The following is a 20,036-nucleotide window of genomic DNA, read 5'->3' as shown; positions in this document are numbered from 1 at the left end:
CTGACTGGAGCCATCTGTGATAGTGTAGACATTTGTTGCGGGCACACAAAAGTTTGCCACAGTTGGGCCATACTGGTCTTGCCTTGTGCTGAGGCACTGCTTCTGCTCCCTCTTTGTGCAGAGCTTCCTACACTGCAGAGACACACTGAGCTGCTTTGTAAAGCACCAACAGCACTGCTCTCAGTTGGACTGGAGAAGATGATGAAATGCACCAGTGTGTCTTGGTACTCCCGCATTTTACGCTCCTGGTTCAACGGTGTTATGAAGTTTTGTAAGTTGTCCCGGTAGCGCGGATCTAGGAGGGTGTACACCCAATAATCAGCCGTGTTGAGAATGTGGGCGATGCGGCGGTCGTTTCTCAGGCACTGCAGCATGAAATCAACCATGTGCTGCAGACTGCCAACTGGCCAAGAAACGCTGTCCCCTGCTTGAGGCGTGATCTCTGCCTGCTCTGCATAACCCCACCCTCACTCTACATACTGACTACTGGAGCATTGTGTAACTCCCTCCTCTGGACAGATGTCTTCCTCCTCCATTGACTCCTCCTCATCCTCCTCACAAAGTGTCCCTTGCCTAGGCCTTTGTGAGGAACCACATTGCGCAGACTGTCCAGAAGCAGATGGCATTTGTGACTCCTCATCCTCCACGTCTTCCACAACCTCCTCCCTTAGTGCTTGCAGTGTTCTTTCAAGCAGGCAGATAAGGGGGATAGTCATGCTGACTAGTGCCTCATCTGCACTCGCCATCCGCGTGGAATCATCAAAGGCACGCAAAACCTGGCAGATGTCCTTCATAGTGGCCCACTCAGTGGTTCTGAAGTCTGAACGCCGCGCGGTGCGACTTTCTTGCGCCTGATGCAGCTGGTACTCCATTACTGCTGGCTGCTGCTCACACAATCTCTCCAACATATGTAACGTTGAATTCCACCTGGTGGATAGGTCACATATGATGCGATGTTCCGGATGGCGGAATCGGCGCTGCAGAGCTGCAATGCGCGATCTTGCCATGCTGGAACGCCGCAAGTGAGCACACTTTAGGCGGACCTCGTGCAGCAGTGCATCAAGATCCGGATAGTCCCGCAAAAAACTCTGCCCAGACATGGGATGTGAGTGAGGTTGCCTAAGCCCAGAGCTGCCACCAGATTTTGGCCATTGTCACACACTACCATGCCTGGCTGGAGATTCGCTGGCACAAACCACACCGTGGGCTGTGCTATATACTATGTGGCTGTGCTTTATACTACGTGGCTGTGTAATATACTACGTAGCTGTGCAATATACTATGTGGCTGTACTATGTACTATGTGACTGTGCTATTTACTACTTGGGCTGCTATATACTATGTGGCTGTGCTATATACTCCATGCGCTGTGCTATGTACTCCGTGGGCTGTTCTATATACTACGTGGCTGTGCTATATACTACGTGGCTCTGCTATATACTACGTGGCTGTGCAATGTACTACGTGGCTGTGCTATGTACTACTGTATGTGGCTGTGCTATATACTATGTGGATGTGCTATATACTACGTGGCCGGCCACAAACAATCAGCGACAGGCGCAGTCCGGCCACGAATTGGCGCGTGATTTGAACCACGCTTCGCTAATTGGTCGTGGTTGACCGAATCCTGTGTATTCAATGTAGTATTCTAAAATCTTCATAAATAAACTACATACATATTCTAGAATACCCGATGCGTTAGAATCGGGCTACCATCTAGTACATATATAACAATGTTCATAAAACTCTATGGAACAGCACATGTTTAATATTAACACTTAACATCAAATAGGAGTCAGCCTTTGTGTCAGCAATATTCTGTGATTCATTTTATATTTTTCTTCTTATGATTAGAGCTTTAATAAAAAGAACATTACAAAATATTATTTTTTTACCCCTCATCATATGAATTGCAGGATATAATCCCCAGTCCTGTAATTGACACCGGTAATCCTTTATTGGAAAATCACTTACAACGTGCTTGAATTTCATAATTGTTGGGTCATTCACTATATTAACATCACACAAAGGGCAATATTGTGCAGATTAACAAAGCCTCAGATGCAGCGGCATAACAGTACAAGTGTAAGGTGTTTGAGCAATAATCACTATTATTATTAAGGCATTGTAGGGTCTAAAAGGTCCAAAAAAAATGTCTGATATTTGTGTGCAATGATTTCATAAAAAACATTTTATTCATTTGTACACGTAAAATTCCTGTGTTTTGGCATCATGTGTCCTTAGCTATTATATTTAAGGGGTGGCATTTCTCTTTGTGGAAAGTACCCCTTAGATCTCAAGTCTTAAGCCGCTCATGTTGCCAAACTAGATCTCACGCTTTGCACTGATGATGAGCAATACCCCTAAACACCGTGTTTGCAAATTGAGATTCTGGCTTGGCTTTTATCCCATGTCATATGGCAAGGCTCCTTAAAAGATTGATAGTGAATTTTAGGATCACCATTTACAATAGGTGGCGCTAGAGTTCAAGTCCTATTCATCTCTGAAGAGGCAATTTGCATAGCAATTAGATATTTGGGATTATTTCATAATGATAGGAAAGTATAAAAATGACCACCAGTAGAAACAGAACAGCGTCCTCAGTGCCTTTGCTGAGCAGAACTTAACATCTCTGTGACCTGTAAATGTTTCCTTTACCTGTATGGTTAATTCCCGTCCTTCTCTAATGATCTTCACTTGATGAAGCTTTCGGTTGTCCAGTCTCTCAGAGTCTAATGTGAAGACAAACAATCCTTCCTTGCTGAGTTTATACCTGACCTGTAGACTTCCTGGAAAAAAGAAAAAAAACAATGAGAAACCATAACATGGGAAAAAAATGAAAATCATGTTTACCTGTCTTCTGTCCCATTACTTAATTATGACTATCGTGTCACTAGCAGCAATGTTCCCATTGTCATGCTTACATCACAAATTACTGCCCCCTACAAGATTAACACACTTATGTTTGTACAAAGTGACACCACCAGCAATATATTTAGTGAGTTAGCGCAGCTTCGGGGCGTAACACGGATGTAGCTCAGGACAAAGAAAAGATGAATAATGTATATAGTATGTTCACAATTACATCACCAGTAGAATAGTGAGTACAGCTCTGGGGGAGTAAAACAGCAGGTATACTCCAGATTAGTACAGATAAGAATTGTAATATTATGTACACAGTGAAAACACCAGCACAGTGAGTACAGGTGTACTGGGGATCAGTACTGGATAAGTAATGTAGCAATATGTACACTACGACATCACCAGTAGAATAGTGACGTGAGTGCAGTTCTGGGGTTAATCACAAGATAAACTCGGGATTAGTACAGATATGTTAGTAATGGTATGTTCATAATGACTCCACCAGCACAGTGAGTACAGCTCTAGGGAATAATACAAGATATACTGAGGATCAGCACAGTATAAGCATTGTAATAGTATGTTCACAATTACATCACCAGTAGAAAAGTGAGTACAGCTCTGAGGGAGTAAAACAGCAAGTATACTCCAGATTAGTACAGATAAGAATTGTAATATTATGTACACAGCGACACCACCAGAAAAGTGAGTACAGCACTAGGGTATAATACAAGGTATACTGAGAATCAGTACAGTATAAGCATTGTAATAGTATGTTCACAATTACATCACCAGTAGAATAGTGAGTACAGGTCTGGGGGAGTAAAACAGCAGGTATACTCCAGATTAGTACAGATAAGTAGGGTTGAGCGACCTTGACCTTTTTAGAGTCGAGCCGTGTTTCGCGAAACCCGACTATCTTAAAAGTCGAGTTGAGTGGAATCGGCCGATTATCGCGAAAAGTCGGGTATCGACCGAAACACGAAACCCAATGCAAGTCAATGGGGGAGCATAGTCGGCAGTGAGTGGAGGCCAGGAAAACACCTACACTGCCCATTTTAATGGCAAAAACATCCATTCTTGTTACCGAAGCTTGTCAATCATAATTTAGCTTATAATAATTGGAAGGCATTTGAAATTGGGGGTCATTTGGCTAAAGTTGTGGGGGGTAGGGCTGGTTCAAGTAATTAGTGGGCCCAGTAAATCTGGACCACGTCACGGCAGTGGAGCAGGGAGAGGTAAGTATTTCAACTTTGCAAGTGCTGTGATCCTGAGCAAGCAGGGGGGGCCCACTCGTTGGCATTGGCACTGGCACAGGGCCCCTCAAAGTACAGCGGTGTGTTTGCACGGCGGGGGCGCCTCCCACCGGCAGCAACACTTTTGCATACTATGAGAGGCCCTGTGCCAGTGACGTCGCCAACTAGTATTCCTCCCCCCACCTGATGAAGGAACCTGCACCTTCATCTGCACCTTATTTTTTCAGGGAGACTTTAGAAACAAAATAAAATAAAATGATTTTTTCAGGAAGAATTTAGAAACCAAATAAAATAAAATGATTTTTTCAGGGAGAATTTAGAAACCAAATAAAAAAAAAATAGGCTTTCTATGGCCCACTATTTGAGAGAGAGAGATGGCACACCCAGGAGTCAGGAGTGGCACACAAGCAGAAAGGGCAATATTAATCTCCCACTGATTTCTTTTTGATTTTTTCAGGGAGAATTTAGAAACACAATAAAAAAATAGGCTTTCTATGGCCCAGTGCCCACTATTTGAGAGAGAGAGATGGCACACCCAGGAGTCAAGACTGTCACACAAGCAGAAAGGGCAATCTTAATCTCCCACTGAGTTTTTTTTTTTTCAGGGAGACTTTAGAAACAAAATAAAATAAAATGATTTTTTCAGGAAGAATTTAGAAACCAAATAAAATAAAATGATTTTTTCAGGGAGAATTTAGAAACCAAATAAAATAAAATGATTTTTTCAGGGAGAATTTAGAAACCAAATAAAAAAAAATAGGCTTTCTATGGCCCACTATTTGAGAGAGAGAGATGGCACACCCAGGAGTCAGGAGTGGCACACAAGCAGAAAGGGCAATATTAATCTCCCACTGATTTCTTTTTGATTTTTTCAGGGAGAATTTAGAGACACAATAAAAAAAATAGGCTTTCTATGGCCCAGTGCCCACTATTTGAGAGAGAGAGATGGCACACCCAGGAGTCAAGACTGGCACACAAGCAGAAAGGGCAATATTAATCTCCCACTGAGTTTTTTTTTTCAGGGAGACTTTAGAAACAAAATAAAATAAAATGATTTTTTCAGGAAGAATTTAGAAACCAAATAAAATAAAATGATTTTTTCAGGGAGAATTTAGAAACCAAATAAAAAAAAATAGGCTTTCTATGGCCCACTATTTGAGAGAGAGAGATGGCACACCCAGGAGTCAGGAGTTGCACACAAGCAGAAAGGGCAATATTAATCTCCCAGTGATTTCTTTTTGATTTTTTCAGGGAGAATTTAGAAACCAAAAAAAAAAAAATAGGCTTTCTATGGCCCACTATTTGAGAGAGAGAGATGGCACACCCAGGAGTCAGGAGTGGCACACAAGCAGAAAGGGCAATATTAATCTCCCACTGAGTTTTTTTTTTTCAGGGAGACTTTAGAAACAAAATAAAATAAAATGATTTTTTCAGGAAGAATTTAGAAACCAAATAAAATAAAATGATTTTTTTCAGGGAGAATTTAGAAACCAAATAAAAAAAAAAATAGGCTTTCTATGGCCCACTATTTGAGAGAGAGAGATGGCACACCCAGGAGTCAGGAGTGGCACACAAGCAGAAAGGGCAATATTAATCTCCCACTGATTTATTTTTTTTTTTATTTTTTCAGGGAGAATTTAGAAACACAATAAAAAAAATAGGCTTTCTATGGCCCAGTGCCCACTATTTGAGAGAGAGAGATGGCACACCCAGGAGTCAAGACTGTCACACAAGCAGAAAGGGCAATATTAATCTCCCACTGAGTTTTTTTTTTTCAGGGAAACTTTAGAAACAAAATAAAATAAAATGATTTTTTCAGGAAGAATTTAGAAACCAAATAAAATAAAATGATTTTTTTCAGGAAGAATTTAGAAACCAAATAAAATAAAATGATTTTTTCAGGGAGAATTTAGAAACCAAATAAAAAAAAATAGGCTTTCTATGGCCCACTATTTGAGAGAGAGAGATGGCACACCCAGGAGTCAGGAGTGGCACACAAGCAGAAAGGGCAATATTAATCTCCCAGTGATTTCTTTTTGATTTTTTCAGGGAGAATTTAGAAACCAAAAAAAAAAAATAGGCTTTCTATGGCCCACTATTTGAGAGAGAGAGATGGCACACCCAGGAGTCAGGAGTGGCACACAAGCAGAAAGGGCAATATTAATCTCCCACTGAGTTTTTTTTTTTCAGGGAGACTTTAGAAACAAAATAAAATAAAATGATTTTTTCAGGAAGAATTTAGAAACCAAATAAAATAAAATGATTTTTTCAGGGAGAATTTAGAAACCAAATAAAAAAAAAAAGGCTTTCTATGGCCCACTATTTGAGAGAGAGAGATGGCACACCCAGGAGTCAGGAGTGGCACACAAGCAGAAAGGGCAATATTAATCTCCCACTGATTTATTTTTTATTTTTTCAGGGAGAATTTAGAAACACAATAAAAAAAATAGGCTTTCTATGGCCCAGTGCCCACTGTTTGAGAGAGAGAGATGGCACACCCAGGAGTCAAGACTGTCACACAAGCAGAAAGGGCAATATTAATCTCCCACTGAGTTTTTTTTTTTCAGGGAGACTTTCGAAACAAAATAAAATAAAATGATTTTTTCAGGAAGAATTTAGAAACCAAATAAAATAAAATGATTTTTTCAGGGAAAATTTAGAAACCAAATAAAAAAAAATAGGCTTTCTATGGCCCACTATTTGAGAGAGAGAGATGGCACACCCAGGAGTCAGGAGTGGCACACAAGCAGAAAGGGCAATATTAATCTCCCACTGAGTTTTTTTTTTTTCAGGGAAACTTTAGAAACAAAATAAAATAAAATTATTTTTTCAGGAAGAATTTAGAAACCAAATAAAATAAAATGATTTTTTCAGGGAGAATTTAGAAACCAAATAAAAAAAAATAGGCTTTCTATGGCCCACTATTTGAGAGAGAGAGATGGCACACCCAGGAGTCAGGAGTGGCACACACAAGCAGAAAGGGCAATATTAATCTCCCACTGATTTCTTTTTGATTTTTTCAGGGAGAATTTAGAAACCAAAAAAAAAAAAAATAGGCTTTCTATGGCCCACTATTTGAGAGAGAGAGATGGCACACCCAGGAGTCAGGAGTGGCACACAAGCAGAAAGGGCAATATTAATCTCCCACTGATTTCTTTTTGATTTTTTCAGGGAGAATTTAGAGACACAATAAAAAAAAATAGGCTTTCTATGGCCCAGTGCCCACTATTTGAGAGAGAGAGATGGCACACCCAGGAGTCAAGACTGGCACACAAGCAGAAAGGGCAATATTAATCTCCCACTGAGTTTTTTTTTTCAGGGAGACTTTCGAAACAAAATAAAATAAAATGATTTTTCAGGAAGAATTTAGAAACCAAATAACATAAAATGATTTTTTCAGGGAGAATTTAGAAACCAAATAAAAAAAAAATAGGCTTTCTATGGCCCACTATTTGAGAGAGAGAGATGGCACACCCAGGAGTCAGGAGTGGCACACAAGCAGAAAGGGCAATATTAATCTCCCAGTGATTTCTTTTTGATTTTTTCAGGGAGAATTTAGAAACCAAAAAAAAAAAATAGGCTTTCTATGGCCCACTATTTGAGAGAGAGAGATGGCACACCCAGGAGTCAGGAGTGGCACACAAAGCAGAAAGGGCAATATTAATCTCCCACTGAGTTTTTTTTTTTTCAGGGAGACTTTAGAAACAAAATAAAATAAAATGATTTTTTTCAGGAAGAATTTAGAAACCAAATAAAATAAAATGATTTTTTCAGGGAGAATTTAGAAACCAAATAAAAAAAAAATAGGCTTTCTATGGCCCACTATTTGAGAGAGAGAGATGGCACACCCAGGAGTCAGGAGTGGCACACAAGCAGAAAGGGCAATATTAATCTCCCACTGATTTATTTTTTATTTTTTCAGGGAGAATTTAGAAACACAATAAAAAAAATAGGCTTTCTATGGCCCAGTGCCCACTATTTGAGAGAGAGAGATGGCACACCCAGGAGTCAAGACTGTCACACAAGCAGAAAGGGCAATATTAATCTCCCACTGAGTTTTTTTTTTTTCAGGGAAACTTTAGAAACAAAATAAAATAAAATGATTTTTTCAGGAAGAATTTAGAAACCAAATAAAATAAAATGATTTTTTCAGGGAGAATTTAGAAACCAAATAAAAAAATAGGCTTTCTATGGCCCACTATTTGAGAGAGAGAGAGATGGCACACCCAGGAGTCAGGAGTGGCACACACAAGCAGAAAGGGCAATATTAATCTCCCACTAATTTCTTTTTGATTTTTTCAGGGAGAATTTAGAAACCAAAAAAAAAAAAAATAGGCTTTCTATGGCCCACTATTTGAGAGAGAGAGATGGCACACCCAGGAGTCAGGAGTGGCACACAAGCAGAAAGGGCAATATTAATCTCCCACTGATTTCTTTTTGATTTTTTCAGGGAGAATTTAGAGACACAATAAAAAAAATAGGCTTTCTATGGCCCAGTGCCCACTATTTGAGAGAGAGAGATGGCACACCCAGGAGTCAAGACTGGCACACAAGCAGAAAGGGCAATATTAATCTCCCACTGAGTTTTTTTTTTCAGGGAGACTTTCGAAACAAAATAAAATAAAATGATTTTTTCAGGAAGAATTTAGAAACCAAATAAAATAAAATGATTTTTTCAGGGAGAATTTAGAAACCAAATAAAAAAAATAGGCTTTCTATGGCCCACTATTTGAGAGAGAGAGATGGCACACCCAGGAGTCAGGAGTGGCACACAAGCAGAAAGGGCAATATTAATCTCCCAGTGATTTCTTTTTGATTTTTTCAGGGAGAATTTAGAAACCAAAAAAAAAAAAATAGGCTTTCTCTGGCCCACTATTTGAGAGAGAGAGATGGCACTCCCAGGAGTCAGGAGTGGCACACAAAGCAGAAAGGGCAATATTAATCTCCCACTGAGTTTTTTTTTTTCAGGGAGACTTTAGAAACAAAATAAAATAAAATGATTTTTTCAGGAAGAATTTAGAAACCAAATAAAATAAAATGATTTTTTCAGGGAGAATTTAGAAACCAAATAAAAAAAAAATAGGCTTTCTATGGCCCACTATTTGAGAGAGAGAGATGGCACACCCAGGAGTCAGGAGTGGCACACAAGCAGAAAGGGCAATATTAATCTCCCACTGATTTCTTTTTGATTTTTTCAGGGAGAATTTAGAAACACAATAAAAAAAAAATAGGCTTTCTATGGCCCAGTGCCCACTATTTGAAAGAGAGAGAGATGGCACACCCAGGAGTCAGGAGTGGCACACAAGCAGAAAGGGCAATATTAATCTCCCACTGATTTCTTTTTGATTTTTTCAGGGAGAATTTAGAAACACAATAAAAAAAAATAGGCTTTCTATGGCCCAGTGCCCACTATTTGAAAGAGAGAGATGGCACACCCAGGAGTCAGGAGTGGCACACAAGCAGAAAGGGCAACATTAATCTCCCACTGATTTATTTTTGATTTTTTCAGGGAGAATTTAGAAACCAAATAAAATAAAATGATTTTTTCAGGGAGAATTTAGAAACCAAATAAAAAAAAATAGGCTTTCTATGGCCCACTATTTGAGAGAGAGAGATGGCACACCCAGGAGTCAGGAGTGGCACACAAGCAGAAAGGGCAATATTAATCTCCCACTGATTTCTTTTTGATTTTTTCAGGGAGAATTTAGAGACACAATAAAAAAAATAGGCTTTCTATGGCCCAGTGCCCACTATTTGAGAGAGAGAGATGGCACACCCAGGAGTCAAGACTGGCACACAAGCAGAAAGGGCAATATTAATCTCCCACTGAGTTTTTTTTTTCAGGGAGACTTTAGAAACAAAATAAAATAAAATGATTTTTTCAGGAAGAATTTAGAAACCAAATAAAATAAAATGATTTTTTCAGGGAGAATTTAGAAACCAAATAAAAAAAAATAGGCTTTCTATGGCCCACTATTTGAGAGAGAGAGATGGCACACCCAGGAGTCAGAAGTGGCACACAAGCAGAAAGGGCAATATTAATCTCCCAGTGATTTCTTTTTGATTTTTTCAGGGAGAATTTAGAAACCAAAAAAAAAAAAAATAGGCTTTCTATGGCCCACTATTTGAGAGAGAGAGATGGCACACCCAGGAGTCAGGAGTGGCACACAAGCAGAAAGGGCAATATTAATCTCCCACTGAGTTTTTTTTTTTTCAGGGAGACTTTAGAAACAAAATAAAATAAAATGATTTTTTCAGGAAGAATTTAGAAACCAAATAAAATAAAATGATTTTTTCAGGGAGAATTTAGAAACCAAATAAAAAAAAAATAGGCTTTCTATGGCCCACTATTTGAGAGAGAGAGATGGCACACCCAGGAGTCAGGAGTGGCACACAAGCAGAAAGGGCAATATTAATCTCCCAGTGATTTCTTTTTGATTTTTTCAGGGAGAATTTAGAAACCAAAAAAAAAAAAATAGGCTTTCTCTGGCCCACTATTTGAGAGAGAGAGAGATGGCACTCCCAGGAGTCAGGAGTGGCACACAAAGCAGAAAGGGCAATATTAATCTCCCACTGAGTTTTTTTTTTCAGGGAGACTTTAGAAACAAAATAAAATAAAATGATTTTTTCAGGAAGAATTTAGAAACCAAATAAAATAAAATGATTTTTTCAGGGAGAATTTAGAAACCAAATAAAAAAAAAATAGGCTTTCTATGGCCCACTATTTGAGAGAGAGAGATGGCACACCCAGGAGTCAGGAGTGGCACACAAGCAGAAAGGGCAATATTAATCTCCCACTGATTTCTTTTTGATTTTTTCAGGGAGAATTTAGAAACACAATAAAAAAAAAATAGGCTTTCTATGGCCCAGTGCCCACTATTTGAAAGAGAGAGAGATGGCACACCCAGGAGTCAGGAGTGGCACACAAGCAGAAAGGGCAATATTAATCTCCCACTGATTTCTTTTTGATTTTTTCAGGGAGAATTTAGAAACACAATAAAAAAAAATAGGCTTTCTATGGCCCAGTGCCCACTATTTGAAAGAGAGAGATGGCACACCCAGGAGTCAGGAGTGGCACACAAGCAGAAAGGGCAATATTAATCTCCCACTGATTTATTTTTGATTTTTTCAGGGAGAATTTAGAAACCAAATAAAATAAAATGATTTTTTCAGGGAGAATTTAGAAACCAAATAAAAAAAAAATAGGCTTTCTATGGCCCACTATTTGAGAGAGAGAGATGGCACACCCAGGAGTCAGGAGTGGCACACACAAGCAGAAAGGGCAATATTAATCTCCCACTGATTTCTTTTTGATTTTTTCAGGGAGAATTTAGAAACCAAAAAAAAAAAAAATAGGCTTTCTATGGCCCACTATTTGAGAGAGAGAGATGGCACACCCAGGAGTCAAGACTGGCACACAAGCAGAAAGGGCAATATTAATCTCCCACTGAGTTTTTTTTTTCAGGGAGACTTTAGAAACAAAATAAAATAAAATGATTTTTTCAGGAAGAATTTAGAAACCAAATAAAATAAAATGATTTTTTCAGGGAGAATTTAGAAACCAAATAAAAAAAATAGGCTTTCTATGGCCCACTATTTGAGAGAGAGAGATGGCACACCCAGGAGTCAGAAGTGGCACACAAGCAGAAAGGGCAATATTAATCTCCCAGTGATTTCTTTTTGATTTTTTCAGGGAGAATTTAGAAACCAAAAAAAAAAAAAAATAGGCTTTCTATGGCCCACTATTTGAGAGAGAGAGATGGCACACCCAGGAGTCAGGAGTGGCACACAAGCAGAAAGGGCAATATTAATCTCCCACTGAGTTTTTTTTTTTTCAGGGAGACTTTAGAAACAAAATAAAATAAAATGATTTTTTCAGGAAGAATTTAGAAACCAAATAAAATAAAATGATTTTTTCAGGGAGAATTTAGAAACACAATAAAAAAAAAATAGGCTTTCTATGGCCCAGTGCCCACTATTTGAAAGAGAGAGATGGCACACCCAGGAGTCAGGAGTGGCACACAAGCAGAAAGGGCAATATTAATCTCCCACTGATTTCTTTTTGATTTTTTCAGGGAGAATTTAGAAACACAATAAAAAAAAAAATAGGCTTTCTATTGCCCAGTGCCCACTATTTGAAAGAGAGAGATGGCACACCCAGGAGTCAGGAGTGGCACACAAGCAGAAAGGGCAATATTAATCTCCCACTGATTTCTTTTTGATTTTTTCAGGGAGAATTTAGAAACACAATAAAAAAAAAATAGGCTTTCTATGGCCCAGTGCCCACTATTTGAAAGAGAGAGATGGCACACCCAGGAGTCAGGAGTGCCACACAAGCAGAAAGGGCAATATTAATCTCCCACTGATTTCTTTTTGATTTTTTCAGGGAGAATTTAGAAACACAATAAAAAAAATAGGCTTTCTATGGCCCAGTGCCCACTGTTTGAGAGAGAGAGATGGCACACCCAGGAGTCAAGACTGGCACACAAGCAGAAAGGGCAATATTAATCTCCCACTGATTTCTTTTTGATTTTTTCAGGGAGAATTTAGAAACACAATAAAAAAAATAGGCTTTCTATGGCCCAGTGCCCACTGTTTGAGAGAGAGAGATGGCACACCCAGGAGTCAAGACTGGCACACAAGCAGAAAGGGCAATATTAATCTCCCACTGATTTCTTTTTGATTTTTTCAGGGAGAATTTAGAAACCAAATAAAATAAAATGATTTTTTCAGGGAGAATTTAGAAACCAAATAAAAAAAATAGGCTTTCTATGGCCCACTATTTGAGAGAGAGAGATGGCACACCCAGGAGTCAGGAGTGGCACACAAGCAGAAAGGGCAATATTAATCTCCCACTGATTTCTTTTTGATTTTTTCAGGGAGAATTTAGAAACACAATAAAAAAAAAATAGGCTTTCTATGGCCCAGTGCCCACTATTTGAGAGAGAGAGATGGCACACCCAGGAGTCAAGACTGTCACACAAGCAGAAAGGGCAATATTAATCTCCCACTGATTTCGTTTTTTTCAGGGAGACTTTAGAAACAAAATAAAATAAAATGATTTTTTCAGGAAGAATTTAGAAACCAAATAAAATAAAATGATTTTTTCAGGGAGAATTTAGAAACCAAATAAAAAAAAAATAGGCTTTCTATGGCCCAGTGCCCACTGTTTGAGAGAGAGAGATGGCACACCCAGGAGTCAAGACTGGCACACAAGCAGAAAGGGCAATATTAATCTCCCACTGATTTCTTTTTGATTATTTAAGGGAGAATTTTGAAACACAATAAAAAAAAAATAGGCTTTCTATGGCCCAGTGCCCACTATTTGAAAGAGAGAGATGGCACACCCAGGAGTCAGGAGTGGCACACAAGCAGAAAGGGCAATATTAATCTCCCACTGATTTCTTTTTGATTTTTTCAGGGAGAATTTAGAAACACAATAAAAAAAAAATAGGCTTTCTATGGCCCAGTGCCCACTATTTGAGAGAGAGAGATGGCACACCCAGGAGTCAAGACTGTCACACAAGCAGAAAGGGCAATATTAATCTCCCACTGATTTCGTTTTTTTCAGGGAGACTTTAGAAACAAAATAAAATAAAATGATTTTTTCAGGAAGAATTTAGAAACCAAATAAAATAAAATGATTTTTTCAGGGAGAATTTAGAAACCAAATAAAAAAAAAATAGGCTTTCTATGGCCCAGTGCCCACTGTTTGAGAGAGAGAGATGGCACACCCAGGAGTCAAGACTGGCACACAAGCAGAAAGGGCAATATTAATCTCCCACTGATTTCTTTTTGATTATTTAAGGGAGAATTTTGAAACACAATAAAAAAAAAATAGGCTTTCTATGGCCCAGTGCCCACTATTTGAAAGAGAGAGATGGCACACCCAGGAGTCAGGAGTGGCACACAAGCAGAAAGGGCAATATTAATCTCCCACTGATTTCTTTTTGATTTTTTCAGGGAGAATTTAGAAACACAATAAAAAAAAAATAGGCTTTCTATTGCCCAGTGCCCACTATTTGAAAGAGAGAGATGGCACACCCAGGAGTCAGGAGTGGCACACAAGCAGAAAGGGCAATATTAATCTCCCACTGATTTCTTTTTGATTTTTTAAGGGAGAATTTAGAAACACAATAAAAAAAATAGGCTTTCTATGGCCCAGTGCCCACTATTTGAAAGAGAGAGATGGCACACCCAGGAGTCAGGAGTGGCACACAAGCAGAAAGGGCAATATTAATCTCCCACTGATTTCTTTTTGATTTTTTCAGGGAGAATTTAGAAACACAATAAAAAAAAATAGGCTTTCTATGGCCCAGTGCCCACTATTTGAAAGAGAGAGATGGCACACCCAGGAGTCAGGAGTGGCACACAAGCAGAAAGGGCAATATTAATCTCCCACTGATTTCTTTTTCATTTTTTCAGGGAGAATTTAGAAACACAATAAAAAAAATAGGCTTTCTATGGCCCAGTGCCCACTATTTGAAAGAGAGAGATGGCACACCCAGGAGTCAGGAGTGGCACACAAGCAGAAAGGGCAATATTAATCTCCCACTGATTTCTTTTTGATTTTTTCAGGGAGAATTTAGAAACACAATAAAAAACAAAATAGGCTTTCTATGGCCCACTAGTTGAGAGAGAGATGGCACACCCAGGAGTCAGGAGTGGCACACAAACAGAAAGGGCAATATTAATCTCCCACTGATTTATTTTTGATTTTTTCAGGGAGAATTTAGAAACACAATTAAAAAAAAATAGGCTTTCTATGGCCCACTAGTTGAGAGAGAGATGGCACACACAGGAGTCAGGAGTGGCACACAAGCAGAAAGGGCAATATTAATCCCCCACTGATTTTTTTTATTTTTTCTGGGAGTATTTAGAAACCCAATAAAAAAAAATTAATAGGCTTTCTATGGCCCACTATTTGAGAGAGAGATGGCACACTCAGGACTGGCACACACCAGCCCAAAGGCCAATATTAATCTCCCACTGTTTTTTTTATCAGGGAGAATTTATAAACCCCACAAAAAAAAACAGAAAAATGAAAAGGCTTTCTATGGCCCACTATGTGAGAGAGATGGCACACACAGGGATGGCACTCTTGCAGAAATGCCAATCTTAATCTCCCACAACTTATTTTTTTAGGGAGAATTAAAAAAAAAACAAAAAAAAAACAGGGACTGTCCTACAATTACTATCTCCCTGCAGTAATCTCAGCCAGGTATGGCAGGCAGCAATAAGGAGTGGACTGATGCACAAATTAAATAAAAAGTGTGGACAAACATACAAGATAGCTGTGCAGAAAGGAAGGAACAGCAGGATTTGTGCTTTGAAAAAAGCAGTTGGTTTGCACAGCGGCGTACACACAGCAATGCAGCTATCAGGGAGCCTTCTAGGGCAGCCCAATGAGCTACAGCACTGAGGGAAAAAAATGTAGCCTCCACTGTCCCTGCAAACAAAAGGTGGTGTTGGACAGTGGAAATCGCTACAGCACAAGCGGTTTGGTGGTTAATGGACCCTGCCTAACGCTATCCCTGCTTCTGACGAAGCGGCAGCAACCTCTCCCTAGGCTCAGATCAGCAGCAGTAAGATGGCGGTCGGTGGGAACGCCCCTTTATAGCCCCTGTGACGCCGCAGACAGCAAGCCAATCACTGCAATGCCCTTCTCTAAGATGGTGGGGACCAGGACCTATGTCATCACGCTGCCCACACTCTGCGTCCACCTTCATTGGCTGAGAAATGGCGCATTTCGCATCATTGAAACGCGACTTTGGCGCGAAAGTCGCGTACCGCATGGCCGACCCCACACAAGGGTCGGATCGGGTTTCATGAAACCCGACTTTGCCAAAAGTCGGCGACTTTTAAAAATGAACGATCCGTTTCGCTCAACCCTACAGATAAGAATTGTAATATTATGTACACAGCGACACCACCAGCACAGTGAGTACAGCTCTAGGGTATAATACAAGGTATACTGAGGATCAGTGCAGTATAAGCATTGTAATAGTATGTTCAAGATTACATCACCAGTGGAATAGTGAGTACAGCTCTGGGGGAGTAAAACAGCAGGTATACTCCGGATTAGTACAGATAAGAATTGTAATATTACCGTATGTACACAGCGACAACACCAGCACAGTGAGTACAGCTCTATGGAATAATACAAGGTATACTGAGGATCAGCACAGTATAAGCATTGTAATAGTATGTTCACAATTACATCACCAGTGGAATAGTGAGTACAGCTCTGGGGGAGTAAAACAGCAGGTATACTCCGGATTAGTACAGATAAGAATTGTAATATTATGTACACAGTGACACCACCAGCACAGTGAGTGCAGCTCTGGCGTATAATACAAGGTATACTGAGGATCAGTACAGTATAAGTATTGCAATAGTATGTTCACAATTACATCACCAGTGGAATAGTGAGTACAGCTCTGGGGGAGTAAAACACCAGGTATACTCGGGATTAGTACAGATAAGTATTGCAATATTATGTACACAGTGACTCCAAGAGCACAGTGAGTACAGCTCTAGGGTATAATACAAGGTATACTGAGGATCAATAAAGAATATGTATCTCAATAAAATATTCACAGAGACTCCACCAATAGAATACTGAGTGCAGCTCTGGGGAATATTACGGTATATTACAAAGCGTGAGTCGGGATCAGTACAGGATAAATGTGTCCAGACTTTGCAGTTGTAGAACTTACTCTTACTGATGTAAAGTTAAAAAAACTGGTTGATCTTTGTGTTTATTTAATCACTTTTGATATTACAATCCATTGAATAATATCTATATTGTTTCTCCTGTCACCTGAATCGACACATGCTCAATTGTCATCATACTCAGTTGTGTAAATTGCATTTTAGGAGCTTAGATAACACAACTTAGATAACACCTTATTTGTGAAGCAAAATGTTTGACGATCTAAACTTCATAAATAAAAGGTTGTTTCTAACGCCAATCTGCAGAACTGTGAATGCAGCTCCGGATGTTAAAGGGATATAAGACTTTATAAAACTCTAAGCTTAGATTCTCTACGAATTTTAAAGGAAAACTGTCAAGTCTCAAAACAGTTTAACTGCAGATATGAAGGTAAATAGCATTATAATATTGCCTGGCTGCATTACTGGAAGAGCGGCTACAGGGAGAAAATGATCTTGTGTCTTCCTTGTAGCCACTTGCTTCGAGTTATTGGGGTAGTGCAGGGAGCAGTTAAAGTCAGAGAAGACTGTCAATGAAAGTGTTGGGGAGTGATTATGGCCTCATTATAACAGTAAAAGGTGAAACAATAGGAATGCATTTATATAGAAGCTGTCCATGGTGACTGTCCGTCCCTGGAGACTTGTCTCCGGTTGATGGGTCTTTAATATGTGAATTAGCAGAATTAATGTCACCTTAAGATTTTATCATTTTTATTTATTTATCACAGAAAATTTGCTTTTCATATCAATTTCTTCAGGGGGACAAATTAAAGCCAGCAAAAATGTTCTCTATCATGAGATATATTGCAAATTGAATTTTTGAGTTTGATATACAGTACATTCACAGGAACTGATCTTGTTTTCAATTATTTTTCACAATAATTACATGTCTGCCGGGTGATTTACGTTCTCCTGTGGTTTTCATGTGTGGAGAATAATTATTTAGGATCATAGTAAAACCATAACGTAATTATCCGCTTACTCTATTGCTTCAGAATTCGCTCCTGTCTTTATTACCATACAATTAAATCGCCTCTTGTCCCGATTTTCGATGCTGGTTTTACCGAAACATTTGAAAACTCTATAAATAAAATGTTTTTTTTCCTTTTGCTTTTGTGTAAGTTTTATTGTTTTTAATTAATTTATAATTTATAGCCGTTTGTATTTTCAAATGGAATTTCTGTATTGCTGGGATCTAATTATGTTTTACTGTTAATTTGAGATTTGCTAGCTCGTAAATCCCTTTGCCTTTTTTGGCATTTTTTTCAGTAGTCCTGAGATTCACTTTCTTTATTCATTTTGCAATTTTCAAACTTTCAATCTTTATATCCTCATACCAGTTTGTCATGCTGTACAAAATAATTAATAAATATAATTTCCTATATGTCTACTTTACATCTGCATAATTTTTCAAACGTCATTTTATTGTGCTATCATAGTGGCAAGGTTAATATTTAGCAGTAATTATTCATTTTTTCAAGAAATTTACAAAACCTGTTTCTTTAGGGACCTATTCAGATTTAAATGGACTTTGAGGGGCCTATATATTACAAACTCCCCAAAAGTGATACCATTTTTAAAACCGCACCCCTCAAATACTTCAAATCTGCTGTCAGTAAATTTGCTAACCCTAATACAGGATTTAATGCAAAGTGAAATGTGAAAAAAATGTTTTCCTCTAAAATGTTGCTTTAGCCTCAATTTTTTCACTTTTACAAAGAGTAGAACGACAAAATAGACCCTACATAGTTTCTTCTGAGCGCCTTGATATTCCACATGTTATCAGAAACTGTTTGGACAAATGGCAGGGCTCGGAAGGGAAGGCGCACCATTTGAATTTTGAAACACAATTTTGGTGTAAATAGATTGTGGGCATCGTGTCGCATTTGCAGTGTCTCTAGGGTGTCTAATCAGGAGAGCCCCCTCACAAGCGACCCCATTTTGGAAACTACTTCCAGGGGTGTAGTGACCATTTTGAATTCACAGATACCACACCTAATTTGATAACATTAAATCATCATGTTTAGAAATTTCATTTTTTTTCACAAAAATGTTTTCTTTTGAAGAGGAAACACGAAAAAAATTGACCTCGTAATTTGTCACCCACTTTCTTATGAGTGCAGATATCCCACTTGAAGTCAAAAAGCAGTGTTCGGATAAACAGCAGGGCTCAGAACAGAAGGAATAATATTTCAATTTTTATGTTCCTAAACATTATTAAACATAATTAAACAGCAGGAACCCCCACAAATGACCCAATTTTGTAAACTACATTCCTGACAGATTTCATCCTTGGTATAGTGAGCATTTTGAACCCATAGGCTGTACACTACTGTTTGAGAACACTGTGCTTTTAGAACATAGATTCCATATGAATAGATTTTGGGTACAATAGGCAAGCCTGCAAAGTCCTAGAACAGCGGAAACCTCCACAAGTGAACACATATTGGAAAAATTCACTGCTTAGGAAATTAATCTAGAGTTGAAGTGAATATTTGAACTCACAGGTGCCTCACAGAATTTTATAACATTGGGAGAAGGAAATATAACAATTTAGTGGCATTTTTTTATTTGCTGCAAATTTGTCAGGTACAAAGGTAATAGGTAAAACTGGACCTCACAATTTATTGTGCAATTTCTCCTGAACGTGGTGATGCCCTACACATTGTCAGAAACTACTGTTTGGCCACACATCAGGGCTGAGAAGGAAGCAGCCCTATTTGGTCATTGGAGTAAAGATTTTGCAAAAGTAGTTTGCAGACAACACTTTCGGAGCCCGTAAAGTGCAACAACAGCAGAACCCCCCCAAGTGACACATGATAGAAACTGCACTTCAATTAATTCATCTACGACTGCAGTGACTAATTTGTAACATCCATGTTGTGCTTTTTTTTCTGGAGAATTGCAAGTCAATCAGTTTATTGCCCATACATTGTGTCGCCATACAGTGTAGTGCCTCGATATATTGCAGCACCCCCAAACATTGTGCCCTGGTTGTGCTTATGGAGACACGGACCCCATAAATTAAGTACACTTTCCCAATACAATAATGCCAAACATTTGGCTACTTACTGTGACTTAGTAACTGTAGAGCTCAGAAGCAGGGTGGCATCTGGATTTGGGAGCGCAAATTTTATTGGATTTTATTTGAGGGGGTGGGAGCCATGTTCCATTTTTTCAGAGTCTTTCTTCTACCAGTAACATGGG

The 20,036-nt window shown here is 38.7% G+C and overlaps 1 protein-coding gene across 1 annotated transcript in view; it reads right to left on the bottom strand.

The window, feature by feature from the left end:
- LOC138669768 (contactin-associated protein-like 5) overlaps positions 1–20,036 on the bottom strand; it is a 1,597,333-nt gene that overhangs the window by 102,918 nt on the left and 1,474,379 nt on the right. Inside the window, exon 20 of the mRNA XM_069756498.1 lies at positions 2,659–2,789. Coding sequence (XP_069612599.1) covers positions 2,659–2,789 — 131 coding nt within the window. The remainder of the gene's footprint in view (positions 1–2,658; positions 2,790–20,036) is intronic.

The sequence above is a fragment of the Ranitomeya imitator genome, chromosome 3 (genome assembly GCF_032444005.1).
Source record: "Ranitomeya imitator isolate aRanImi1 chromosome 3, aRanImi1.pri, whole genome shotgun sequence".
Classification (NCBI taxonomy): Eukaryota; Metazoa; Chordata; class Amphibia; order Anura; family Dendrobatidae; genus Ranitomeya; species Ranitomeya imitator.
This window is presented reverse-complemented; position numbering and strand designations above follow the sequence as displayed.